General features: G+C 40.4%; 1 protein-coding gene across 4 annotated transcripts; it reads left to right on the forward strand.

Annotated features, from left to right (window-relative positions):
- Positions 1 to 106: 106 nt before the first annotated feature.
- CPSF2 (cleavage and polyadenylation specific factor 2) lies at positions 107 to 27,400 on the forward strand. Of its 4 annotated transcripts, none has more exons than XM_059687865.1 (16): positions 189 to 267; positions 4,132 to 4,193; positions 6,081 to 6,263; positions 7,593 to 7,752; positions 7,831 to 7,936; positions 9,175 to 9,304; positions 10,153 to 10,268; positions 11,391 to 11,578; positions 12,500 to 12,790; positions 17,360 to 17,460; positions 17,804 to 18,004; positions 20,117 to 20,269; positions 21,656 to 21,881; positions 22,943 to 23,242; positions 24,378 to 24,512; positions 24,884 to 27,400. In XM_059687865.1, exons 3-16 carry the CDS (start codon positions 6,115 to 6,117, stop codon positions 24,974 to 24,976), a joined length of 2,349 nt encoding a protein of 782 aa, XP_059543848.1. In that variant the 5' UTR covers positions 189 to 267; positions 4,132 to 4,193; positions 6,081 to 6,114; the 3' UTR covers positions 24,977 to 27,400. The 4 variants fall into 4 exon arrangements, with proteins under 4 accessions (XP_059543866.1, XP_059543848.1, XP_059543856.1 ...); XM_059687857.1 differs by lacking the exon at positions 189 to 267 and adding an exon at positions 1,428 to 1,518; XM_059687883.1 differs by lacking the exon at positions 4,132 to 4,193 and having other exon boundaries at positions 107 to 267.
- Positions 27,401 to 27,752: the final 352 nt, after the last annotated feature.

The raw sequence follows: 27,752 nt of genomic DNA on the forward strand, positions 1-27,752 counted from the left end.
CCTTCGGCCTCAGGTGGCGAAACTTGGGGCGAGGGCCGTCTCTTTCCTACATTCCTTCCCGCCCCTCCCCGGCAGATGGTATCGCCCCGGGTCTCCCCCCGCCCACGCGGTCCGAATCCAATTTCAAGATGGCGGCCGCCATGGCGGAGCTCCTGCGGCCCCGTTACGGCTGCTGCTGAGCGGGCGTCAGCTTTCCTCGCTCTCGAACCTGGATTCAGCGAGGGGTTGGGAAGGGCAGTGGACGGCGTTGGGGGGAGGACGGACGAGGCAAGTGCGGGCGAGGAAAGGAGTGAGCCTCGGGATGGGGGAGGGGGCGTCCTGGGCGGCGGGGAGTCTGCTCCCACCCAGCCTCGGCCGGGACGGGCTCCGGGGTTTCGGATGCGACTGTCCGGCTCGATCTTGGCCCAAGTGCTCAGCGAGGGAAGGAGAAGTGACGTCTCCGAGGGTCTTTGGCGGCCGTCCGTCCGATTCCCCCCTCCCCCCCTCCGGCTGCTTCCCGGCGCCGTGCAGCTGGCGGGGCTGGAGGCGTTCATCCGACGCCCGCTTTGGCTCCTGAGCCTCGTGGCTGCCGTGTTCTCCGCCTCCCCCTCGGCGTTTCCCCGTCGTCTCGGGGTGAGAGAGCAGGAGGCTGCTAAGCACTGGGAATAAAGCAGGCATCCTTTTTGGTGAAAGTGGGCTCGGTCCTCCGAGTCTCCCGCTCCCCGGCCGCCTTCCATCCATTTTACAGGCTCCTAAGCCGACAGGAGGTCACACTAGCCATACCCCTGGCGAGGCTGAGCTCCTGTGACCGGGCGGACCTGAGTTACCAATTGCCCATCTCCTGATTTTTAAAATGCACAGCCGCGCTGATCCTGTTAGGAAATCACTGCTCTTCTGGACGTGACCCGGAAGAGACTCCGCATTCCGCTCAGGGGCCAACCAGGACCCCTTCCTGTTCCCTTGCATTTTGCAGAATTCCCCTTGGTTGTCATCGACATGCAGGGTCATTATTGAGAGAGAGAGAGAGAGAGAGAGAGAGAGAGAGAGAGAGAGAGAGAGAGAGAGGGGAACTGATAGACAGTTGCAATGAAACACTGTCCAGAAGGCGTTCATGATGTGGCTCGCGTTCATTCCTAGCCTCAGTGCGCATTTATGTTGCTCTGAGTGCCCCGCTTGGTATTGGCGATACCTTTACTCCTGGTGCGTTCAGTATCCATTCAACAAGTATTTTTTGTCCCCAGGTTGTGCTAGGTGAAAATATCTACCCGAGGACACCAAAAAAGCTTTATTACGGAGTTCATATTTGAGCTGGGTCCTGCAGGGTCAAAAGGAATTTACTAGATTCAAGAGAAGGCCATTCCTGCATGGAGGACTGGAATGCAAAGATTTGAGATTTGACTCAATAGTTAGGAAGCCACGGAATGCCTTGCACAAGGAAGAGGCATGAGTGTGTTTGTTCTTTTTAGAAGATGGCAGCTGTGTTATGGAGGATCAGCTTGGAACAGGAAAACTAGATGAGAGGAAATTGCAGGCATTCAGGTAAGGTAATGAGTGCCTCAGTTGGGGTAGGAGAGTTCAAGGATGTCAGAGAGACATTTCTGAAATGTCAAATAGGATTCATCTGGTGGCAGCCCGTTTGGTGGTAAGAGGGTAACTCCAGAGTTTTTAGTCTGGGGGGCTAAGTGGTTGGTGATACCATTAAAACCAAGCCTAAGACACGTGCATAAAAATGGAGCGGTGCCAGCCTGCACTTTCGGAGTGGCAGAACACATGCTCTGCATTCGGAAGCAGTGATTTGAGAGTCTGGACCTGTGCTATTACAGTAACCAGGAGCCACATCTTGAAATTGCAATTAGACCAAGTTGAAATGTGTTGTAAATATGAAATACACACTAGATTTCAAAGACTTAATACAAAAAAGTAAAATATCATTAATTTAGTAATGATTACATGTTGAAATATTACATATATATTGGATTAAATAAAAGTATATTAAAATTAATTCCACCTGTGAAACTTCAGCATGGCTCTGAAAAAACCTGAAATTACATTTGTGGCTTGCATTATATTTTTGCTGGGCTAACCTGTGGTAGTCTGGACCAATGATAGAGGAATTAGAATGGAAGTGGAATTTGAACTGGGTCTTGAGATGGTGAATAGTGATGTCAAGGCAGCTTGCTGGCACCCTCCATTGCCAGTGAAGGCATTCAGATTTCTGTGTTGTTTTTTTCTTCAAGCAGTAGGAAGCCTGTCTAGATTTCTGAGAAGAGGATAATGTGTGCAGGGGTGTTTCTGAAGATTAATCTGGCTGGAATGTTTAAGTCAGGGGTCCTCAAACTACGGCCCGCCGAAAACATTTATCCGGCCCGCCGGGTGTTTTTGCCGCCGCTGCCTGTCCTGCTTAGCAGCCGACTCGTCCCGGGCCCGCAGTGCGCATGTGTGGAATGTCTGAGGGACAGTGAACTGGCCCCCGGTCTAAAAAGTTTGAGGACCTCTGGTTTAAGTTGAGATAAGGGCAGAAAGACTGGAGGCCAGGAAACAGAAACCCTGTGTTAAGGTACTGACAGTAGAAATAGAAAGAATGACTTATGTGCAAGGCATTCTGAGGGAAAACTAACCAGAAATTGGTAACAGACTGTTCAAAAAGAAGTAAAAAAGGAATTAAACATGTAGAGTTACAAGTGTTGGTTACTTAGATAATGATGAATTCATGTCTTAGACTTAAGAAAGTACTAGAGGCCCGGTGCACGAGTTCGTGCATGCTTGGGGTCTCTCGACCTGGCCAGCGATCGGGGCTAATCGGGGCCTGTTGGCCAGGGGGAGGGACTGCGGGAGGTTGGCTGTGGGAGCGCACTGACCCCCAGGGGGCAGTTCCTGCATTGAGCATCTGTCCCCTGGGTGGTCAGTGCACGTCATAGCGACTGGTCATTTGGTCGACTGGTCTTAACGGTCTCTTAGGCTTTTATATATATAGATTTTGGGGGCTAAAGAAATATAGCCTCAAAAAAAGAACCAATAAAGTTGAAAGGATGAAGTAGCCTGCTAAATACTCCCTCTTTTTAATCTCTCAACTTTCTTTACCTTCTTATCAATCATATACATCAGCCAATATCCCTAAAATAAAGTTACCTGGGTCATGTCATCTTCCTACTTGACCATGGATCTTAAAATGTTTCTCTGTTGCCTGTAGAACTAGGTCCAAAGTTTCCCAGGCCTTTCACTATCTGGCCCTTTTCTATTCAGATGCCAGCTAGTTTCTTCACTGGTAGCCTGTAATTTTTTTTGTTTTGTGCCTTTGATCATGTTACTGTTTTGTATACCTTTTCTCTTTGTCTCTTTCTACCCAGATCCTACCAATCCTTAATGAATAACTTAAGATTCCACCCTTTTTATGATTTTCAATAACATAAGCTAATATCAATTTAAAAAATCTTATTTCCTAAACTGCATATTTCAGCCTCTAATTATAACCAATTTAGTATATTATTACTTTTGCTTTTTATTATGTCTTTTATTATCTTATCCCTATTTGTTTTATGTCAACTCAAGCTTCCTAAAATTATGACAGGTTTCTTTTTTTTTCAATTGATTTTTTAGAGGGAGGGAGGAAGGGAGAGAGAGAAAGAGAGAGAAACATTGATGTGAGAGAGGCACATTGATTGGTTGCCTCCTGTCCGTGCCCCGACTGGGATAGAACCTGCAAACTTCTGGTGCACTCGATGATGCTCCAACTAATTGAGCCACACCGGCAAGGCATGACAAATTTCTTTTTTGAAAAAAGATGATATGCCGAAACCGGTTTGGCTCAGTGGATAGAGCGTCGGCCTGCGGACTGAAAGGTCCCAGGTTCGATTCCGGTCAAGGGCATGTACCTGGGTTGCGGGCACATCCCCAGTAGGGGGTGTGCAAGAGGCAGCTGATCAATGTTTCTCTCTCATCGATGTTTCTAGCTCTCTATCTCTCTCCCTTCCTCTCTGTAAAAAAATCAATAAAATATATTTAAAAAAAAAAAAAAAGAAAAAAGATCATATATCATATTGTTTGTTGCTGCTCACAGTGTTTATCGTAGGGCAAGACATAGAAATTAAACATAATTAAAACTAAAGTAAGTCGTTATGCCACATTCATTAGTCTCATTTCTTTATATTTTAGATTTGTAAAGAGCTCTTACTTTGAATTCATGGTGTTTCATCGTATATAGGACTGAGATATCAGTAAGTAATGAATGTCTAATAAAGATCTGGCTTTATTATATTCTGAGAAGTTGTAATAAAAATACTTTTCGTGTGGTGAAATCAGGGTCTGTCTGCAGAAACGTTTACCATGAACTCATTGAATTCTATCTGCAAGGTACTTTGTGTTTTCACTTCATGATGGAAGTAAAGTGGGAGATCAGGTAGATTTGAGACGAAGAGTTTCTCTTCGGCCGTTAACAAATCGTAGTGGGTGTGGTACCTGCTATTGCATTGGCTCCAGCTCCTGGTGACTCTATAAATGAGTGGTGTCCATAGTGTTCTGCTCAGCTCCTGCAGACTCACGCCTGTGGCTTCTTCTCTGGGGTCAGCCCATCTCATATTTGCTTTCCTCTTTTCCTGCTGCTTTCTATTTTCCCAGTAGATTGCCACTTTCAAAGAGCCCTGCCTTCTCATGATGGATGTGAAGTAGGACAGCCTTAGTTTTGTCATTTTTTTTGGCCTCCAGTGATGTTTCAGGCTTAACTTGTTCTAAAGCCTACTTGTTCAGATGAATCAGTTTTTTCCTATTAGCTTCTTCACTACCCAACTTTCACATCTGTACATAGTAATTGGGAATATGAGGGTATGGGTGACCTTAGCCTTGGTCTCAACACACCTTTACTCTCGGTGATTTTTTTTTTTTTAAATATATTTTATTGATTTTTTACAGAGAGGAAGGGATAGAGATAGAGAGCTAGAAACATCGATGAGAGAGAAACATCGATCAGCTGCCTCCTGCACATCTCCTACTGGGGATGTGCCCGCAACCCAGGTACATGCCCTTGACCGGAATCGAACCTGGGACCCTTCAGTCCGCAGGCCGACGCTCTATCCATTGAGCCAAACCGGTTTCGGCGATTTTTGTTTTTTAATATATTTTTATTGATTTCAGAGAGGAAGGGAGAGGGAGAGAGAGATAGAAACATCAAAAATGAGATAGACTCATTGAATGGCTGCCTCCTGCACACCCCACACTGGGGATCAGGCCTGCAACCCAGGCATGTGCCCTGACCGGGAATCGAACGGTGACCTAGTTCATAGGTCGACACTCAACCACTGAGACATGCCAGCTGGCCAAGGCTAATTTATTTTATTTTTTAATTGATTTTTGTTTTTCAGAGAGAGAGAGAGAGAGAGAGAGATTAATTTGTTTCACTTATTTATGCATTCATTGGTTGTTTCTTGTATGTGCCCTGATGAGATAAAACTCACAACCTTGGAGTATCTGGAAGACACTCTGACCAACTGAGCTACCTGGCCAGGGCTAGGCTAGTTTATTTTTAGGAGCTAAAATCTGGAATATTTCTGTGGAGCTTTGTTTTGCTAGTGAATATTTTTATAACATTTGTTTAATAGCCCACAATTCTAGTTTTAGGTCCTAAATCTCAATAGATGTGTTCATGTTATAGTTTCTTGAAATGTGTGTAGTAGGTGTCCCAACATAAATTCTGTCTTTATGTATATATTAATATTTATGAGGAAAGGTTAATTAACTTACCCAGAGCCACATAGGAGCAGATTCAAATTTGAGTCTGTCTGATTCCCATTCCACTACTTTTCATTAAATCAAACTGGGGAGCCATGGCAGTATTCATTGTAAACAATAGTGTGTAAGATGTTTGTGCTTTTAAACTTAGCAGTGATAGAAAGGGGTCTTTAACACATTAAGCGCCCAGCCTGTTTTGTCTTCCGGACGGAAAGTATAGTGTCTGTCACCAGTGACTGGGCGCTTAACGTGTTAAATTGTTTGCTTTTCATGTTTATGGAATTTCTGCCCACTTAGAAATTATCTATAATTTTAATTTGTCTAGTGTGTATATTAGGCGGCACTTTTATGCTTAATTATATGTGTTTTTCTTTTGAAAGAACTGTTTGGACTGTTGTTATTGGACCAAGAAGAATGACATCTATTATCAAATTAACCACCCTCTCCGGGGTTCAAGAGGAATCTGCTCTTTGTTATCTTCTTCAAGTCGATGAGTTTAGATTTTTATTGGACTGTGGCTGGGATGAGCACTTTTCTATGGATATTATCGATTCCCTGAGGAAGTGAGTTACTTTTAATATTTCTAGATTTCTAGTACATCAGCTTTCCTACATTGTAATACTATTTTCATGTTAAATAGTGTTTGCTTTTTTTGCTCTAATTTAGTTTATAGTAAAAGACTTAATTTTACTTATGCCAAAGAATGACTATCCTATATAATAAAAGCCTAATATGCTAAGTGCCCGGTCGTCTGGTTGAATTTTGTGCACCTCTAGTTTTCACTTATAAAGTTTGATCGACTAATAGGCTATGTTATTTGAAATTCAACATCCTCTTAAGTTAATCGTTACTTGGCTAATGGATCTCAGTAAAAATTTCGCACTCAAATTTTAGAAAAGAGTAAGTTTATAAGAATTTGAAGAGAGAAAAAAACCTTCCATGTGAAAATTCTACAGTCAGATCGCATGAGCTTACTTTTTGATCTTTTGATGCTAGACATTGAGAATTGTTGCTCAGAATAGTGACCGTGAGATACAAAACAATAGTAACCAATTGGAGAAAAACTCAGTAATGTTTGCAGTATTGTACTAATTAGGGAAGGAAAGAGGACTTAAACATTTACAAAACTTAGAACTTGTAGCAAAACATTTTTTTATTTTGTCAATGAGAACATATGCTTCTTTGATTAAGTAAAGTTTTACTATAATGAATATGCTATCAGTTGCCATGATAAATAGCTGGTCCAAAAATCCATAATAAATATGTGGCTGTTTAAGTATTTCCTCCTTTATTTCTGAAATTCCAAACTGAGTTTTTGAACTTTATTTTATTTTATTTTTTAATATATTTTATTGATTTCTTACAGAGAGGAAGGGAGAGAGATAGAGAGTTAGAAACATCGATGAGAGAGAAACATCGATCAGCTGCCTCCTGCACACCCCCTGGGGATGTGCCCGCAACCCAGGTACATGCCCTTGACCGGAATCGAACCTGGGACCTTTCAGTCTGCAGGCCGACGCTCTATCCACTGAGCCAAACCGGTTTCGGCGAGTTTTTGAACTTTAATTACAAAAGGTCTACCTTTACATAAGGTAGACATTTGAAATCAGCTTACATGTGGTATCTACCGTTTCTCTTTCTTTTCTCTTTTTAATGTGTCACTCTATACACTATATACCTAGTGTGACTTACACCATGATTTTAATATCTACACAGGACAGGGGTGGTTAGAATTAATATTTGTAGGCATCATACTTTTAGCTCTTTTACTCCAGCATAGTCTTCAATTCAGAATGCTGAGAGGAATCTGAATTGGTGAATTAGTTTGAGTGTCCTGCCTTCATCCTTAAAACATGACTAGGGAAATGATAATGTTGCTGGTGCTCTTCCAGGCACGTTCACCAGATCGACGCGGTGCTGCTGTCTCACCCGGATCCTCTCCACCTCGGGGCCCTCCCGTACGCGGTCGGGAAGCTGGGTCTGAACTGCGCCATCTATGCGACCATTCCTGTTTATAAAATGGGACAGATGTTCATGTATGATCTTTACCAGGTAATATAAGCAATTAAAAAAAGTTTTAACGGTTCTGCAGTGATCATTTTTAACCTTTTATTTGTGTTATCCTTTTAGTCTCGACATAATACAGAAGATTTCACTCTGTTCACGTTAGATGACGTGGATGCAGCTTTTGATAAAATACAGCAGTTGAAATTCTCTCAGATTGTGAATTTGAAAGGTAAAAAATATTTCCATCAATAAAATAATTGGACTAATGAGATTTAACTTACTGAAAAATGCAAGGGGAATTTGCAGTAAAAGCTGTAGGCACTGTGGTCTGAGGAATAGAAAATTAGCATTTTTTAATAAGAACTCTGAACCTCCCCTGAGTCATTTGGACTGGAAAATATTCCAGACGAAATACTAACAAACGTGAACAACTCTGGCCTTTTTGTTGTTAATCCTCACCCAAGGATTTTTTTCCTATTGATTTTTTAGAGACAGTAGGAGAGAGGGAGAGGGAGAAAGAGAGAGAAACATCGATGTGGGAGAGACACATTGATTTGTTGCCTCCCATGTGTGTCCCAGCTAGGGCCAGTGATCAAACCTGCAACCCAGATACGTGCCATTGACCAGAAATCAAACCTGTGACCCTGTGTTGTGGGGGTGGACACTAACCACTGAGCACCACTGGCTAGGGCAACAACACCTTTAACTTGGAAAAGACTTATTTAGTGTCTACTGTGTGTAATGCACAGAGGTAGCGTGGGTAGATCCTCCTGGGAGCTCACAGGTCGAGGAGAATAAGCAGCACAGACGGCTGGCTGTAGTGACTGACGGAAATGGAATGCGATGGCAGCATTAAGGACAAAAATGACTGAATTCTAGAATCAAGAATTAAAAAGTTTATTCTCTCATTAAGGCAGGAAGTTACATAGTAAGTTTATATTTACTATCTACAGAGATAATTGTATTAAAGATTTTCGCATATGAACCCTGGCATTGAAAAAATGGTGCAACAGTGGAATCTGAAGATTTAACCAGGAATTCACAGTTTTCTCAATAGTTGTGCATGTACTGAATTTTTCTATAGGATAAATTCTTTAATGAGGTAGGAACGGTCAGTTTAGAGGTTAGCAAAAATGTAAATACTTAATAATTGTGTGTACAATATAAGTAATAAAATTTAGTAGTTCATACTAAGTAACTTACTAGTAATAGTAACTTTAAGTCCAATCTCTGGCCTTTTATTCATAAGCACAGATATGTCTGTAAGAATCTTAATAAAGTGACAAGAACATTTGCTTCCATGAGGGAATGGAGTAGCCAGGAGACTTGCATTTCACTATATGTCTTTTTACTTTTGAATTTTGTATCATTGTCTATATTACCTGTTAAAAAATAGCTTACAAATAAATAACCTCTCTGTAGGGTTGTAAAAGAAATCTGAGTGTTGTCATGATCTCGTTGACCTAGGAAAAGGACATGGCTTGTCTATCACGCCTCTGCCGGCTGGTCATATGATAGGTGGGACCATATGGAAAATAGTCAAAGATGGAGAAGAAGAAATTGTTTATGCAGTTGACTTCAACCACAAGAGGGAGATGTAGGTATATTAAGAGAAAAGCGAATAGAAATACAATTGGCATTATTTTATACTTTGGAGGGAAAATTAGAAAACAGTTATTTTTTTAACCAGAAATCTAAAGATATTTAAATGCACCAATTAGTTAATATTTTGAAAATTACTTAATTATTTGCATTGTAAGGGAAAACTATGATACTAAGAGATTAAAAAATATATTTGAAATTTACATGTTAGTGTCCACTCTATAAAACAGATTTCTCCCTGGAGATGCTGCAAAAGAGATAAATTTTTGTATATCAAACTATACTTTATATACTCTTGACCTGCTATTTAAAGGAACTTTGTCTTTTTTTTTTTTTTTGGTAGAGTTAGTAATTACCATATAATATAGTTATGTTTAAAGTCAGACTCCCTTTAAAAGGAGACACAACAGTTTAATTTTAAATACTTCATTTTGTATTCATAGCATATTATATCAATTACTAGAGGCCCGATGCACGAAATTCGTGCAAGAGTAGGCCTTCCTTCCCCCGGCTGCCGGCACTGACTTCCCTCTGGCACCCGGGACCTGGGCTTCCCTCACAGCCCTGGCTTCATCTGGAAGGTCGCCCAGAAGGACATCTGGTCTAATTAGCATATTACGCTTTTATTATTATAAATGTCTGAGTGGTGGTACTCTGGAAGATCTTGGTTTTCCTTTTTTTTTTTTTTAATTTACCAGATTTTCTTATCAGTGAGTATGTATGTATACTTTTATAGTTAGAGGAGGAAAAAGGCCTTATAAAAGACATTGCTTATTTTCAGGTAAGATTTTCAGGTTTATTTGAAATGATATAAAATATTTCTCTTCTTCAAATTTGTTATAGCCACTTAAATGGATGTTCCCTGGAAATGCTAAGCAGACCCTCCTTACTTATCACAGATTCATTTAATGCTACATATGTGCAGCCGAGGAGAAAACAGAGAGATGAGCAACTTCTGAGTATGTATTACATAAGGTCCTTCATAAAGAGCCATGGAAGTGCTTGGTAGAGTGAATTGCTGCTTATTCTGTTCTGGTTTTCATTTTTCTTGTCATAAGAGATTGTCTAACTCTAGTTATTTAAAAAAAAAACACCCATGTGACCATATCAAAGCAAAAAGATGCTTTCATTGGTTTGAATTTAATTTTTGTGGAATAGGTATAAAGATTGGCTTCTCCCTGCCATTCACCATATGGCTAGCTCTCCCTGGCACTCACTGGTATATGTCTAGGGAATACCAAAATATAAAGATCTTATATAAATCAATAAAAACACAACAGTACTTTGCTACAGAATTAAAGATAACTTTATTTTCATGTTTTCACTATAAAAACTATGATTTATAAATAAGCCATTACTAGGCCAGGTACAAAATAAAATAAAAAAATGAGAGAGAATCATCGATCCGCTGCCTTCTGCATACCCCTCTACTGGGGATTGAGCCCGCAACTCGGGCATGTGCCCTGACTGGGAATCAAACCATGACCTGGTTCATAGCTCAATGCTCAACCACTGACCCACACCATCCGGGCTTGGATTCTACTTTTAAACATTTTTTTAAACCACTGCCTTTGTCTATCTACTTAAAAAGTATAGCTCGTATACTATGTTACACTAACTAAGAATGTTTTCAATTCTTGTTTTTGCCAGAGTTGGTTTTACTAAATATTTTCAAGCACGCTTTTATCTAGAGCAAGGGAATTTATTTAAATCTGTTTATAAAGATGCTTTCGTTAGCAGAGAGAGTATGATCTATTTTATTCTACAGGCATACATACACATATATAAAACATGTATGTATTAGTGTAAAGTCCACATTAAGGGTTGGAAACCAGTGATTTCTAATGTCTCTGCGAAAAAAAATTGAGAGTTAATGGCATTGTTTTTCACTTTTAGAAAGATGTATTCAGAGAATAAAAAGTATTTGTGATAGCCTGAACAAAATTATTTTGTACCTGACCTGGTAGTGGCTTATTTATAAATCATAGTTTTTATAGTAAAAACATAGAGATAAAGTTATCTCTAATTTTGTATCAAAGTACTGTTGTGTTCTATAGGGATTTTACACTCTTGTTTTTTAGCAAATGTTCTGGAGACACTTCGCGGGGATGGCAACGTGTTGATAGCAGTGGACACTGCAGGCAGAGTTCTGGAACTTGCGCAGCTCCTCGACCAGATCTGGCGAACTAAAGATGCAGGACTGGGTGTCTACTCCCTGGCACTCCTGAACAACGTCAGCTACAATGTGGTGGAGTTTTCCAAGTCCCAGGTTTGTCTTTACATGATCGTTTATAATATAGTTCGCTACAGACAACACTGTTTTAATTGCCCTTTAGATTTTATTTTTCTGTTGAAGAGGTTGTGATGATGACAATAATAATAGCTAAAAATTAACCACTTACTGTGCTTTCTGTTTTACATGTATTATTTCATTTAATCCTTATATACCCTATGAAGTAGGTTCTGTCCCTCCCCCCCCCCACCCCCATTTCACAGATTGGGCAAGTTGCTTCTCCTCTAGCACTTAGTATGGCAAATGGGGATAAAAATTAAACCAACCTCTTAGGCCAGTGGTCGGCAAACTGCGGCTCGGCAAACCGTGGCTTTCGAGCCACATTGCGGCTCTTTGGCCCCTTGAATGTGGCTCTTCCACAAAATACCGGCTCTTCCACAAAATACCGACTTCTGCACATGGGCCACGAAGTTTCAATCGCACTGTACGTGCGCGCCCACACGTGGTGTTTTGTGGAAGAGCCACACTCAAGGGGCCAAAGAGCCGCATGTGGCTCACGAGCCGTGGTTTGCCGACCACGGTCTTAGGCTATAAATGTTAGAATTCATTTTTCTCTTCCTTTTGAATAAACTCTTGTCCTTGAAATAGCAATCTCTGGGCTAAGATACTCATTTAGAACTTATACGTAGCCGTCTCAATAGGCTTAAAGTAATTTATAAGTGAAACATAATGCAAAATTGGAGTTTTGGGAGTGACCACTATGGGTGATGGGATCCAATGGGGACAGAAGCAGAAAATAAGCTGCTTGTCAGAAAGTTACAAATTTAAGCAACTAGTGGTGGTGGTGGGGGTGCGGGGGAGGACTTGAGCTAGAACTTGAACTTCCTGACTGTGGTAGAATACATTGAATTTATAATATAGCATTTTCTTATCATTGTCATCTTTCCCCCATATTAGGTAGAATGGATGAGTGACAAATTGATGAGATGTTTTGAAGACAAAAGAAATAATCCTTTCCAGTTCCGCCATCTCTCTTTATGTCATGGTCTTTCTGACTTGGCTCGAGTACCCAGTCCTAAAGTGGTGCTTGCCAGCCAGCCCGACCTGGAATGTGGATTTTCAAGGGATCTCTTTATTCAGTGGTGTGAGGACCCTAAAAACTCCATCATTCTAACTTACAGAACTACTCCTGGGACTTTAGCACGTTTCTTAATTGATAATCCTGCTGAAAAAGTTACAGAAATAGAGGTAAGTGCTTGCATATGAATTTTATCTTAACACTGTTTTGAATACATTATAAAACTCAAAACTTTCAAGGTTTTTATCAGAATAACAGTAGAGAACCTTTAGTAGCCCAATTTCAGAGCTACTCAGTTGGAAATCCTCATTCTTGAACCCTCCCATGGTAGCCTCTGGAGCCACCCCGGACGGTATGCACACACACTGTGTTCTCATTTCCCCTTGGAAAAGGTGCTCTGCGTCCTTTCCTTAGTTGGAATCCAGCGCTTTCCTGATGATACTTCTCCCTCTCGAGCAGACGCTCTTTTTCCTTCTTTCTCCTCCTTTCACGTCCCACGTACTTTGGCTGAGGTAGGTGTTCTTGTTCTGTATTGCAGCTTTGAAGCCATTTCTCTTCCCTCTGCAGTTCTTATGTCAGACTTGACAATATACTCACCCCTCCTTGTTCCTGGCATTTACTGATCTCTTGGTCATTCTGTCATTCATCTGTGACTTCGGACCCTGGTTCATAGCCTTCCTGTCCACTTGTACTCAGGACTTCATTCTTGATGACTTTAGCATTCCTCTCTGCCCAGTTCCTTGGCTCTCTTGTTTCTTGACCTCTTATTCCTTAGTGACCTTTTCCTCTATTCCACCTCAGTATCTTTCCCACCTTCGTGCTGTGTATTCCCATGGTCATGCCCTTAACCTTGTTATGGATGAACAACTTCCACATCTCCACTACCTCAAGCATCCCACCCTGATCTTACAGATGACTCTCTTACTGCCATGCCAACAGTTCTTTGGTCCCATGGGGACTTAAGGTTCGTGAACCTCACCACTTTCGCTATCCGTCCTCCCTCCAGCTTTGAGTCAGTGGTCCATCATCACTCTGTGAACACCTTTAACTCTCTTATCCTTCTTTCTGCCATGTACTCACCTGGCAAAGCCTTGGCTCGTTAAACCATTTGCTTAGTGTGTGCCTGTACCCAAGGACTTAAACTCTCTGCTGTGGGGACAGGTTTTCCTGCCCACTCATGACCTCACATCTCGGAAGGGCACCCAATACTAGCACTCAGCATTTTGGGGCAGTTTTCTGCACTGTCCCATAAGACAACGTCATGCCTTCTTCTTCTCAAAACGCCTACAGCTCCGTCTCAGTCCTCACCCATAGTACATGGTGTTGTGGGAGTTGTTAACAGAAGTGGGAGTCAGATGGGAATTCTCTTATCTTCTCACCACTAAATAGCCTCACCTGTTTCTGCATCTGCATTGCTGCTGCCTTGTTTCCTGTTATAGGAGCGAGACAGTCAAATGACCGTTATGCCAAAAGACCATCATATATCAATTTTCCAAAACTAGTATCATTAACCTGACATTTATAGCAATTGATATTGAATGAGTTAATGACTGCCAGTGCTGTGCAGAGTTTTAGAAGACTGCTTTTCATTTTGTCTTCATACGGCCATTTTAAGGGATGTCTGGTTTGTTAAAGCTGAGTAGGAAGAGTATCTTATTAACTCTATTTAAGAAAACCATACTAATAGTAACTAAAATCTGATATGCATTCACTGTAAATACAGAATTATTGAGGAAGGATTCAAAGCAAGCACACCAATTTAAAATACTGTCTTTTGGGTTATTTAATAGCTTAGAAATACAAAGTTTAAAGAGCTCAGAAATATTTGAAACAGTTTCATCAGATATGAAATGCTGTATTAGAAAATATTAATAACTAGAAATTCAATTAAGGCAGATATGCCATTTGAGGAATTCTTAAAAGAATATTAAACGTGGTTTAAGTTTGAAAAAAATAGAAAATGACATTCAAAGCTGAAACTTGAAATGTTAGGTTTTTAATTTTTTTCATAAGTAGTACTTATCCTCAGGATTCATTCCTGCTTACCTTGTTAGGGATATTTCTTGTGTAGGTACCCTTTTCTGTCCATTATCTATTACTTCTTCCTCTAGTTGGTACATCTAAAACAATTTTGACTATGTCTCCTCTTCTCCCAAACTTCCTTTACTTTGAGTTTTCTCATCTCAGGGAATAATAGCATTTTCCACATGTTTATGCAAGCCAAAAATCCAGAAATTAAAAAAAAATGCTCATTGAAGTATAATATATATTGAAGAGTGTGCATAGTGTACACATACAGTGTGATGAATTTTCACAAATCGAACACACTTGGCTAGCCTGTATCTAGACCAAGAAATAGAATATTACCAGTACCTCGGATGCCCCCTTTCTGGTCTTCCCTACCTCTTTCTTCCTAAGGTAAACACTATCCTGACTTCTGATGCACAGATTATTAAAACTTATTTTAACTCCCTTACTTTTCTTTTAACAGCCATAATCATTCTAGCAAGAAGCCCTTCCTATTGGCTTGACCTCCAGATATAGTCTATGTGTCTTCAAGGCTGTTATTTGTTTTTCTTATTTTAGAAATTGCCTATATATTTGATCTTTTCTGATTTGTTGATCATCTTTTTCTTAGGAGAACAGTAGCTTCTGCTAGTCACATAGTGCTGCAAATAGATTTTTCAGTTTCTTTTAACTATGAAATTTAAAATGTTAAATAGATTTTATTTTTTATACTGCCACTAGCGGCCCGCTGCACAAATTCGTGCACCAGTGGGGTCCCTGGCCTGGCCTGTGGGATTGAGCCCAAACCGCCTCTCGGACATCCCCTAAGGGGTCCCAGATTGTAATAGGGTACAGGCCAGGCTGAGGGACCCCACAGGTGCACAATTGGGGCTGGGGAGAGACGCGGGAGGTTGGCCAGTTGGGGAGGGACTGCAGGAGGGCTCCAGGGCGTGTCTGGCCCATCTCACTCATTCCTGATGGGCCAGACTCTAGCAGCAAGCTAACCTGCCGGTTGGAGTGTCTGCCCCATGGTGGTCAGTGCATGTCATAGCGAGTGGTTGAGCGGCCTTAGCATATCATTAGCATATTACACTTTGATTGGTTGAATGGCCAATCGGTTGACTGGACATTTAGCATATTAGGCTTTTATTATATAGAACTAGAGGCCTGATGCACAAAAATTTGTGCACTCGGGGGGGAGGGGGGTCCCTCAGCCTGGCCTGTGCCCTCTCGCAGTCTGGAACCCCTCGGGAGATAACGACCTGCTGGCTTAGGCCTGCTCCCGGGTGGCAGAGGGCAGGCCCAATCCCTAGGTGCAGCCCCTGGTCGGGCTCAGAGCAGGGCCGATTGGGGAGTTGGAGCGCCACCCCGTCACGCACAGAGCAGGGCAGATTGGGAGGTTGTGATGCCACCCTCAGTCACGCTCAGGGTAGGGCCAATTGGGGGGTTGGGGCACTGTCCCCTGTCACACTCAAGGCAGGGTCGATGGGGAGGTTGCGGCACCACCCCCTGTCACGCACAGAGCAGGGCCAATCAGGGGGTTGGGGCACCGCCCTCTATCACCCACAGAGCAGGGCCGATCAGAGGGTTGGGGCGCCGCCACTCTCACACTCAGGGCAGGGCCGATGGGGAGGTTATGGCTCTACCCCATCACACACAGAGCAGGGCCCGTGGGGGGGGGGGGGGTTAGGGAGCTGCCCCCTATCAGGCACAGAGCAGGGCTGCTCAGGGGGTTGGGGCCCCGACCCCTGTCACACAGAGCTGCAGGGCGATCAGGGGGTTTGGGCGCTGCCCCCTGTCACGCTGATCCCGGTTCCGGGAGGCATATTACCCTTTCACTATATAGGGTAGAGGCCTGGTGCATGGGTGGGTCCGGCTGGTTTGCCCTGAAGGGTGTCCTGGATCAGGGTGGGGGTCCCCACTGGGGTGCCTGGCCAGTCTGGGTGAGGGGCTGAGGGCTGTTTTCAGGCTGGGAGTGACTGAAGTTCCCAACCGCTCCTTTTTTTCTTTTTTCTTTTTTCTTTTTTTATTCTGGGCCAGCTTTACCTTGAGGCTTGGCTCCAGCTCTTAGGTCTCCGCGGCTGAAAGTAGGTTTCTGGCCTTTGCTTACAATGTTGCGAATCTGCTGGCTGAAGTCCGGCAGTATTTGTTACAATGTTTCTTAAACTGCCTGCTCAGAGGCCTGCAGCCGCAGGCAGGGAACGTTGGTTTCCTCCAATGATCCTCTGTCACAGAGGCAAGCAAGCCTCATGTTAGTTTCAAGCTGCCTGGCTGCCGGCCACCATCTTGGCTGACAGTTAATTTGCATATCTTGCTGATTAGCCAATGAAAAGGGTAGCGGTCGTACGCCAATTACCATGTTTCTCTTTTATTAGTGTAGAAGGCTTTTATTATATAGGATATTTATTCATATTTTCCTTATGGCTTTTAGGTTTTATGTCATATGTAGGCCTTGCCTACACTAAATTGTAAAAATACTTAGCTGTATTTTCTTTTCCTTATTAGTGATTTGAAACCAGTTTGATTTAAATTAAGCCCATCCTAGAAATGGGAAAGCTCAATTTTTGTACTAATCTAAATAGGATCTGTAAGTGCCCTAATGGACACTTGAATAATTTCAGAGAAAAATTCAGTTTAAAAATGATGAATCAATTTAGAGATGCAATATATCTCACACCTCACTTACCTTAATCTCATAATGATATTTCCTTTTGTCTGCTATTTCTCTTTAGTTGAGGAAACGGGTAAAGCTTGAAGGGAAAGAACTTGAAGAATACTTGGAAAGAGAGAAGCTAAAGAAAGAAGCTGCTAAAAAACTTGAGCAGTCCAAAGAGTGAGTTATTTTCAGACATATTATAATTTTACATATGTAATTTGAGAAAAACATTTCTAAGATAAAAAAGTTTAATTGAAAATATTTAACTTTTGTTTCAACCTCATTACTTTTGTTACATCTTTCAAATGGTTCTGGAATATCAAATTCTTTCATTGCTAATATTAATATGTATATAACTGGCAGTTAATGCTATGTTTCACAAAATATCAACCCAATAATATTAATTATTATATTCAGTATATATTCAGTTAATATTCGGTATTCAGTAATAATTTTATGCACATTAATTCAAAATCTTTTGGGGACTCTATGACCTTTATCTAGTCTAAAATCCTCCTAGGGCCGATATAGATTCCAGCGATGAGAGTGACGTTGAGGAAGACATTGACCAGCCTTCGGCTCATAAGACTAAGCACGACCTGATGATGAAAGGTGAAGGCAGTCGGAAAGGGAGTTTCTTCAAACAGGCTAAAAAGTCTTATCCCATGTTTCCTGCCCCAGAAGAGAGAATTAAATGGGATGAATATGGAGAAATTATCAAGTATGTGAGCAAAACAAGCTTTTCTTTCTTACAGATTAGAGGTATCAAGTGTGTTATCACTTGAGTCCAGTGAATTTGGTCTTTCTGGTCTTTGTGTATCTTGTTGCTTTCTGAGAACCTCAGCTTGAAAAATGTAGACAGTGTGAAATGTAAAAGTGGGAAGGTGGAGGAACATCTAGAGAATTGAAATTAAAGGAGAGCTGGTAGTTTTTGTTTTTGTTTTTATACTCAGGTATCACTTTTTTATTATTTTTTTAATATATTTTTATTGATTTCATAGAGGAAGGGAAGGGAGAGAGAGCTAGAAACATCAATGATCAGAGAGAATTATTGATTGACTGCCTCCTACACGCCCCCTACTTGGGATCGAGCCCCAACCTGGGCATGTGCTCTTGACTGGAATTGAACTCAGGACCCTTCAGTCCTCAGGCTGATGCTCTATCCACTGAGCCAAACCAGCTAGGGCGGAGAGCTGGTAGTTTTATTACTTAGAATGAAGACTTCTATTTCCCACTTAAAAAGAGAGATAAAGGACATGCATTGGGAAGAGACAAAGGATAGGAAGAACTTTTGATGGGGGGGATTATGTTAAGTTTGGGAAATGGGTTATGTCTCAGGTAGTGTTACACGCATGTTTTACTTAGAAGAAAAACATGAGATAGCATGAGTGGAACCATGGGAAATCTACAAAGTCTATACCCACAATTAGAAAAAGAACTGAAATCACATGTTCTAATCTCAAATCTGAAAACACTGTCCTGTATAAAGGCCCCTTAGGGTGCCAGTGCTTTCAGGTAAACGTCGGTGCCTTAGCACAGTGCCCGATGTCTTTCACGACCTGGTTTCTCCCTCCTGTTCTGTGGTGTTTCTACATCCTTCTGCTACTCCGTGTTCTCCAGCCTTCTCAGATTCCCTCTCAGCTTCTTCATTTACCCCTTTGCACATGTTGTTTCTTCTGCTGTGTCCCACCTTCCCACCCCAGGTGTCTGGGCTGCTAAATCTGGCCCCACAAACGATTGGAAACCTTCCCTGGCTCTTCCTTGCTACCTCAACACGGTTCCTCTCTTGTACTCTCGTTGTACTTTCATAATACTGTCTTGAGCCTATTGTGGACTTAGGTTTTAAACTCACTCTTCGGTTTAATTAGGAAAATTCCACTGTCTACTTGGACGTCTAAAATAGTAGAGAAGAAAAATAATCTAAACAGCACTGGTGAGTTTGCTTACCATCCCACTTAATTAATGGCCAATCTGTTTAGCATATGGATGGTGCTTTTTAGCTTCAATTCCTTGTCTGAAAAATGGGGTAAGAATTAAACAAGGTTGTTGTTGTTAAGGCACTTGGCATAGAGTCTGACTCATATAGTAAATGCACTTCAGGTGGCTGCTGTTGCTGTTATGTGGATGACAGTGGGCGACTGGGCTTCAGGGGAAAGCAGCTGCGGCAGTCGAGGTGCTGGGTAACAGGTGGGGATTCCAAGGAGTGTGAGGGGTTTGGGGGTGGGGCCTGGACAGCAATCACAGGAGTTAGAGAAAACAGTTTTAAAAGTTTGTTTTTGAATTTTAACATTCAACTCTCTGAACCTGGAGATAAAAATGGAAGACAGATGTCTTAACAGTTCGTTGTAATAAAGACAGGGGCTTTTGAGGGAGCTGATGATTTCGTATGTCAGTCTTCTCGTTAATGTGCAAATGGAGAGCTACCTGCTTTCTGTGAGCAGGGGTGGGAGGACTGGGGGTCTTAAAGAAATCAAGGATGTATGAGATTTATAAGAATTGGGAGGTGGCCAGGGAAACCACAGAAACTGGAAACAAATGCAGAGCCAGGCTGTAATAGTACTTACACTAACCGCTAAGATCTGATGACCTGTCTGGGGGCTCTCACTGGCGCACAGGCTGTGTTTTAAAGCATACTCCTTAATGGCCATGAAGAACATAATATATGCAGTCATCTGATAATTGATGTTATGAGGTTGCATTGGCTTTGGATCAACTGTATATTTAAGTCTTGAGATATGTGAGGAGTCTAAAAATTATGCCATCTACTAGTCAGTTATAGTAACATAATATTAGCTTGTTTGTTACTACTTCTAATTAGAGACTTATTATTTAGACCAGAGGATTTCTTGGTGCCAGAACTTCAAGCCACTGAAGAAGAAAAAAGCAAATTAGAATCTGGCTTGACAAATGGAGATGAACCCATGGATCAGGATTTATCTGATGTTCCTACCAAGTGTATTTCTATGACAGAATCTATTGAAATAAAGTAAGTGCTTTCATTGCATTTTGTAAATAAAAATTGCAAACACTTGAATTATATAATTTGTTGTTTCCAAAGTAAAACTTCTGAATATCCTCTAGTAAGTTTGAACTTTCAAAATTTAATTTTTCATGTAAACACTTGTGAAATATGGATGTATTTTCTCTTCATTAATTATATCTGAATGCCAGAGTAATTGAATTGGTGGAGAGGAGGGGTTAAACATTAAATTGTACATTTATATAAAGAAACATTCTTTTTGGCATTTCTAGTATGTCTAGTAGCAGGTGAAGGCATACAATTCATAGGTTTAATTTTCCCAAGTGCTTGTTTAATACACTCGACTTAGACATTTCCAGTGTCCTGATATCTTAAAACTGCTATCGTCATCTTCAGAAAACTTTGTTTCTTTCTCTGCTTGGTACAGTTAACACCAGTAAATCATCATTTTGGAATTTAAAAAACTCATTAGAGAGCAAATTGGTTTATATCTGTCCTGTGATATCATATAGTATAATTCTTGGGTAAAGCTAAGTTCTCAGTGCTGCATATCAGCAGTCTCACAAGGTCTCTCCAGAATGGCTGGACCCGTTTACATTTCACTAGCAGAGCAGGAGCTCCGTCTTCCCTGTTTCACCAGCACATGCGGCTTATCCAACTCTTTCATGTTTCCCGTCTCGTGGGTATAAAGTAATACGTCAGTGCTATTTCCATTTGTCTTACTGTGATTATTATTGAGTTTGATTATCTCTTCAGATGCTTGTTACTGTTTTTGTTTTCTCCTGTAAAGTCCATGTTTATATCTTTTGTGCGTTTTTCTCTAGAGGTTGCTGCCTTTTTGTTAATTGATTTGCAGGAGTTCGGTGTATATTCTGGATATTATTGCTGGCTGGTTTTAGACAATGCCAATAAGTACCACCTCTCATTCTAGTGTTTGTTTATAAGAGTTGCCCATGGTCTACTTCATTTAAAAACGTCTTTAATGTTGATGTAAGGAAATAATAGAATCTTTCCCATTAGGTATTTGGGGTTTCACATTTTAAAAAGTCTTTCCCTATCCTTGGTCACAAAAATAATTCTTATATTTTATTCCTTAATCTAAAGCTTTACTTTTTTTTTTATGACTTCAACTCAGCTGCTGTTTTATATGGCATTAGGTCAAGACCCAGTTTTATTTTTTGTTGTATAGTGAGCCATTTTTTTCTAATAACACCTATTAAAAAATCCATAATACCTCCCGCAAATACACATTAATAATAATATAACACACGTGTGTTCTTTAAAGCCTCATTTTATATACTGTATATGTTTCTTTCCAGATAATAAAAGTCATTAAATTCTAGTTTTTGAATTATCAGAAAAGTAAAATTGAATAATTATGTCTAATTACAGAGCCAGGGTTACTTACATAGACTATGAAGGACGCTCTGATGGGGATTCCATTAAAAAGATCATTAATCAGATGAAACCCCGACAGCTGATCATTGTCCACGGGCCTCCAGAGGCCAGTCAGGATCTGGCCGAGTGCTGCCGTGCGTTCGGGGGGAAAGACATTAAAGTGTACATGCCGAAGCTGCACGAGACCGTGGACGCCACCAGCGAGACCCACATCTACCAGGTGAGCGTGCCGGCACTGGAGCCACACACAGGAAGCACTGCCTGCTGCAGGTTAGGACGGACAGCTCCATCAGGAATGTAGCAGTGAGTGACACACATGGTCCCCTGCCCGGGCAGATCTTAGTCTGTGGGGCTTATAGCAAGGAAATAGTACTTATCACATGGTTTTACCTTTGACAGAGAAAGTAGAGGATGTTACGAGAGTCTAAAGAGGGAGACCAACCCATATTTAGAGGCTACAAAAGATTTCCCAGAGGAAGTGATTACTAAACCAAATCCTGATGGATGGATTCGCAGGGATGTATATAGAGTAGGAAAGAGAGGGAACTACATTCGCAAAAATACACAGCTGAGGGGAATGGTGAGTGTTCAAGAATTCAAAAGTTTTATAAAAATTCACAGATGTCAGGGTTCTACTAATAGAAGAAAAAAAAAGAGACAGGCACAGAAAATAGGAATAGAGGAGAAATTGATTAATTCTTATTTGTTAGTGGGAGATGGTGTCTGTTAAGGCAGAAGTGATATCTATATTTGTTTGGAAAAAATGGATTAGAATTTACCAGGCAAAACTTGTCATTCTGGGCAAAACAGGAGGAAGCAACATTCTAAGAATAGGGAGTTGTGAAACCTCATGGCTTATTTAGAAAACTGTAAGCAACTCAGTGCTGCTCTAGTGCCATCAGGTATTAGGGAATGACACTTACCAGTGGTTTTCAGCCTCACCTGTACATCTGGGGAATCTGTGGGGGATCTGGGGGTCTCAATGCTCTTAGTTTCACTAGTTATATTCGAATCATTGCAAGTGGGGCCCTGACACTGATAAACGGGGGAAAAAATGTGCAGTGTGACCCCAGTGTGCAGTCTGGGTTAAGAAGCTTTATTTTGGGAAGTAGACAGGGCCAAGTGACCTTACAGGTCGTTAGGTCATTACCAGTCATGGTGAAGATCAGGTGAAGTGAACGATTTTGAAATTTTAATGCACATTACCAGACTTAGAAAATGATAGTAATAGGTTAATTTATTCATGGGTTTTATTTCTCTTCCTCCCCTTTGCGTGTGTAGGTGAGATTAAAAGACTCACTTGTTAGCTCCCTTCAGTTTTGTAAGGCAAAAGATGCTGAACTGGCTTGGATAGATGGTGTCTTAGACATGAGAGTTTCCAAAGTGGACACAGGAGTTATTTTAGAAGAAGGAGAACTGAAGGATGATGGAGAGGACTCAGAAATGCAAGTGGACCCACCTTCAGATTCTAGCGTTATCGCCCAACAAAAGGCCATGAAAAGTCTGTTTGGAGATGATGAGAAAGAAACAGGTGAAGAAAGTGAGATCATTCCTACTTTGGAACCCTTGCCACCTAATGAGGTAGGAAAGCGTGCGCTACTTCTATCTTTTCCTTCATTTGTCATCCTTGAATTTTCCATTTAAAATATATGTCATATTTAGGCTGATTTTGGAGTTTTTTTAGATTACTCGTTGTGTGTGTGTGTGTGTGTGTGTGTGTGTGTGTGTGTGTGTGTGTGGTATGGCATGGCTAGGGAATAATAACTTAAAGGAAACCGTTAGCAGATGTTATAAGATGCATAATTGTTTCATGATTTTTTTTTCAGTATGGACTTGTAAGTTTGATGATTCTGAGAATCGTCTACCTGCCTCTAATTGGGAGATTTATAGTTTCCTAAGAATGTCGTTCTCCTGCACCCCAGTTTTGTCTGTTGTCAATTCAGTTCAAATCACTTGCTTTTGATATAGTTAGAAATCTTTATTTAGTACAAATATAATTCTAGTCTAGTATTGACATGTTCTCAAGAGATATCTACTTAGCAGAGGTTTCGGGGAATTAACTTACAACATTAAAACCGTATTATAAGAGTCTTACATGCATGTCAAGTGATGGCTTAGCCCTTCTAAGCAATAAAGAATAGAGACAGCCTCCATCCCTGTCAGTACTACTCTTGAGATGGGGAGGAGTTAGAACTGTTTTTTTCTCTGTGCTGAAGCTAGCACTCATCAAAGCAATTTCAAAGTAGCAGCATTAGGTTGAACCACTTGTCTTTGCGATTCTAAAGCCCGTAGCATCCACTGCTTTCGCTCTGAGGGAGGAGGGAAGTGGCGCTGGGATCGGGAGAAAATCTCCTCTGAACTAAGCAAAGGGTTTTTGCTTCAGCTGTGCCCACTGGCACTCTAGTTGACCCCCTGAGGCAAGTGGGTGAGTGAAGAGCATAACATTACCAAATGTCTCTCTGTTATTATGAGGCATGACTAATAAAATTGATTGTGAAGCATTCAGAAAATGTGAAGGCCTTTGTAATGTCAAATAATGAGGTGAGATTCAGAATAACAACTTGGAATGTGATTTACAGTCTTGAAATGATCTGTCGAAGGACTTCAGGGAATAATAGAAAATGTCTTAAAGGTCATGGGCTATTTTACTTTCGTCAGTACAGCTATGTGTCTAGTCCTCCGTTTGAAGTTCTTCTTCCCCTTTCACCTATCCAAGGTTCCTGGACACCAGTCAGTCTTCATGAACGAACCAAGACTGTCCGACTTCAAACAAGTTCTCTTACGGGAGGGGATCCAAGCTGAATTTGTAGGAGGTGTCCTTGTTTGCAACAATCAAGTAGCAGTTCGTAGAGTAAGCGTGTTTATTAATTAATAAGGGTTGAATTGAACAGCTGCTTCTGATGTTTTGTCATTTTGAATTCTATAATTCTTGATTGGTAATTTCACAAAACTGAAAATCAGTCATTTATATTCATAATGATGACCTTGAAGGCTTTAAAAAGTGACTCTCAAAGACTTGATAATTTTACTGTAAATTTTTATTTGAATTCTCTGACATTGATATGTATGTAAAATTCATGACTTGAATAATATATCCATATTCCGTGAATCAGAGCAATCTATTTCCTGACCAATCCTAAAGTTAACTTATTTTGGTTATTATGTGTGCATATTAATGGTAGAGAATGTACTAAAGAACTTTTTTTTCCACTTGGTTTCTAGACGGAAACTGGACGCATCGGATTAGAAGGCTGCCTTTGTCAAGATTTTTATAGGATAAGAGACCTTTTATATGAACAGTATGCCATTGTGTAAAGGACAGCATGTCAAGAAGTATCTGTTTGACCTTTATAAGAAAAAAAGGATTCTTATTCTAAGCTTTTGCGCTTTTTCTTGTAATATACAAAAAGAATCTATCAGAAAAACTAAGCGTGCATTAGATTTTTTACAATGTAAATATTTTGCAATGCTCTAATAAGCATTCTACCTTTTGGCTTTGAATGGGAGGGACCTGTGTGCAGGCCTGAGAGGTGAAGGTACTTGCTTTCCTTCACAGAATCTAACTCTTGAAGGGCTCTTTACTTGAATAAAACAATGCAACTTAGCAAACCAGTTCATGGCCTTAGAGAAACATATTTGCATGAATTCGTGCAAACTGTTTCTTACATTTTCTGGAATGCAAACTGAGAATTATTTAGAAAAGATGTGCTATTAGAAAAAAACTGATAAAAGTTTTTTGAGGCCTACCTAGTTAAAAAAAACAAAAAAGGTAGAGTATGGGCCGTAACTGTTCTCTCGAATTATAATCTGCAGTCGTATCACATGCAGCATATCTCCTCCATGGCTGTATTTCTCAGATCCACTAGCGTGAGGTTGGACACATTTGGTTCAGAAATCAATTTTTATTTCTTCCATTTCTTGTTTTACCAAGATTTTGTTGTTGTTCAGTTTGAATTATAACACCATCATCTGAATACACATAATTCAACAGAATTCCTCGATGTGTTACCGTCTTAAGCGTTCTGTGTACATGTTAGACACAGCTTAACTACCAGCTAGATGACTGTGTTAGAAACTGTTTAGTGCTCTGTTTTCAAGGAAATAAATTCGAACCTCACATTTCGATAAGATAATAGTATCACTGATTTACAAGCTGTAAACGTTTTCATCTTTTAGGCTTGCTTTCTCCCAAGTTTGCCTAAGCAGTGGTTAGATTTTATATACAATGCGACAAATATAATGTAACTGGAGACAGTCATCCTTTCTGTCCTCACATCTTGGCAGCCCTGATAATAGCATACACCACCTGTGTTTAAGAATAAAAAGGGAATATATGCAATTTCCATTGAACTTAAAAATGAAAATCATGTCGCCCTATTGTAATCTGTCGATGCCTTTTTAGCATGTAGCTTGATCGTGGCAGGTCTTTATGCTTATTTTGTAAGTATTTAAGCTCTCCTCTTTATACTCAGTATTTTTAGAAGGATCAGTCTTATTTAACTATGTATAGTTCCATATAAGTGAAATCAGACTAGAATTCATTTCATTCTATTGCAAATGCGTACAGAGCTTTTCTTGTGGATTATACTTTTACTGCCTTCTGATACTGAAAACCAGATACGTACAACAATGTGACAGAAGATGAAGAGTATGTTTTCTTTGCGGAGCTTTGAAAAAAATTCACTTAAACTCTTATTCCTGAATAGAGTAAGCCTAAAATTCTATTTATTTTTGGAGGGTGGGGTGGGGTGGGGTGAGGTGGGGGGAATGTCTGCATTTGTTTCATGGCCTAATGATTGGGTTATACATATTACATTGTATTACTGATATTGAAAATTTGTTTTTTGCCTAATCTTTAAAAAATTTTTTTGAATTTTTTTTATTGATTTTAGAGAGAGGCAGGGAGAAGGAGAAAGAAAGAGAGAGACATCAATGTGAGAGAGAAACATTGATCTGTTGCCTCCCATGTGCACCCTGAGTGAGGACTGAACCTGAAACCTGGGTACGTGTCCTGACCGGGAATTGAACTGGCAACTTCTTGGTGCATGGGATACTCAACCAACTGAGCCACACCAGCAGGGCTTGCCTAACCTTTTTATTGTCCCATGAACAGGAATGACAATTTAAAGTACTGCTTGAAGATCAACTGATGTCATTGCAGGAGCAGTATTTTTACCTGTTTCTAGATGACAATATTACTAAAATTTTTAGAAGGAAGACATTTGTTTAACTTCATTTACTTAAGAAAAACACAAATTTTAAAAAGGACTATGACATAAATCATGAACTCAGAGGAATTTTTAGATCTTTACTGTTTAGAGGCAAAATAAATACAAGTAGACCATCAGGTTAAAAATAAATTTTGTAGTATTTTGTTACAGTGGGATTATAAATGTCAAATATCATTGCAAACTTAAATATTTCTATGAACCAGTAGGTGGTCTCAAACAAAAGCAAGGAAATCAATTTTCTAAGGGCCATTTGCCTTTTATTAAAAATTTGAGATATGATTCACATACCATACAGTTCACTCCTCTAAAAGATATATTTCATTGGTTTTTTTAGTATATTTACAGCATTGTGCAACCATTACCACTATCTAATTCCAGAATATTTTCATCACCCCCCCAAAAATACTTCATACCCATTAGCAGTCAGTTGCCATTCTCCCTTTTCCCCAACCCCAGGCAACCATTAATTTATTTTGTCTCTTATGAATGTCCCTGTTTTGGATGTTTTCAGAAAAAAAACTGAATCACAAAATATGTGGCTTTTGGTGTCTGACTTCTTTCACATAGCATCATATTTTCAAGATTGATTGATGTGGTAGCATGCATCAGTATCCTTTTTATGGCTGAATCTGTTGCGTGGACATACCAGATTTTGTTTATTCTTCATCAATTGATGGACATTTTGGTTGTTTTTTGCTGTTCTGAGTAATGCTGCTGTGAACATTCGTGTGCAGATTTCTTGTATAAACATAAATTTTAAGTTTTCTTGGGTATATACAGGATGGGGCAAAGGCTTACAGTTGTCCATATGGAAAACAATACAATAATTAAGAAATAGTAATGCAAGAATGAACTCTGTT

The sequence above is a fragment of the Myotis daubentonii genome, chromosome 1 (genome assembly GCF_963259705.1).
Source record: "Myotis daubentonii chromosome 1, mMyoDau2.1, whole genome shotgun sequence".
Classification (NCBI taxonomy): Eukaryota; Metazoa; Chordata; class Mammalia; order Chiroptera; family Vespertilionidae; genus Myotis; species Myotis daubentonii.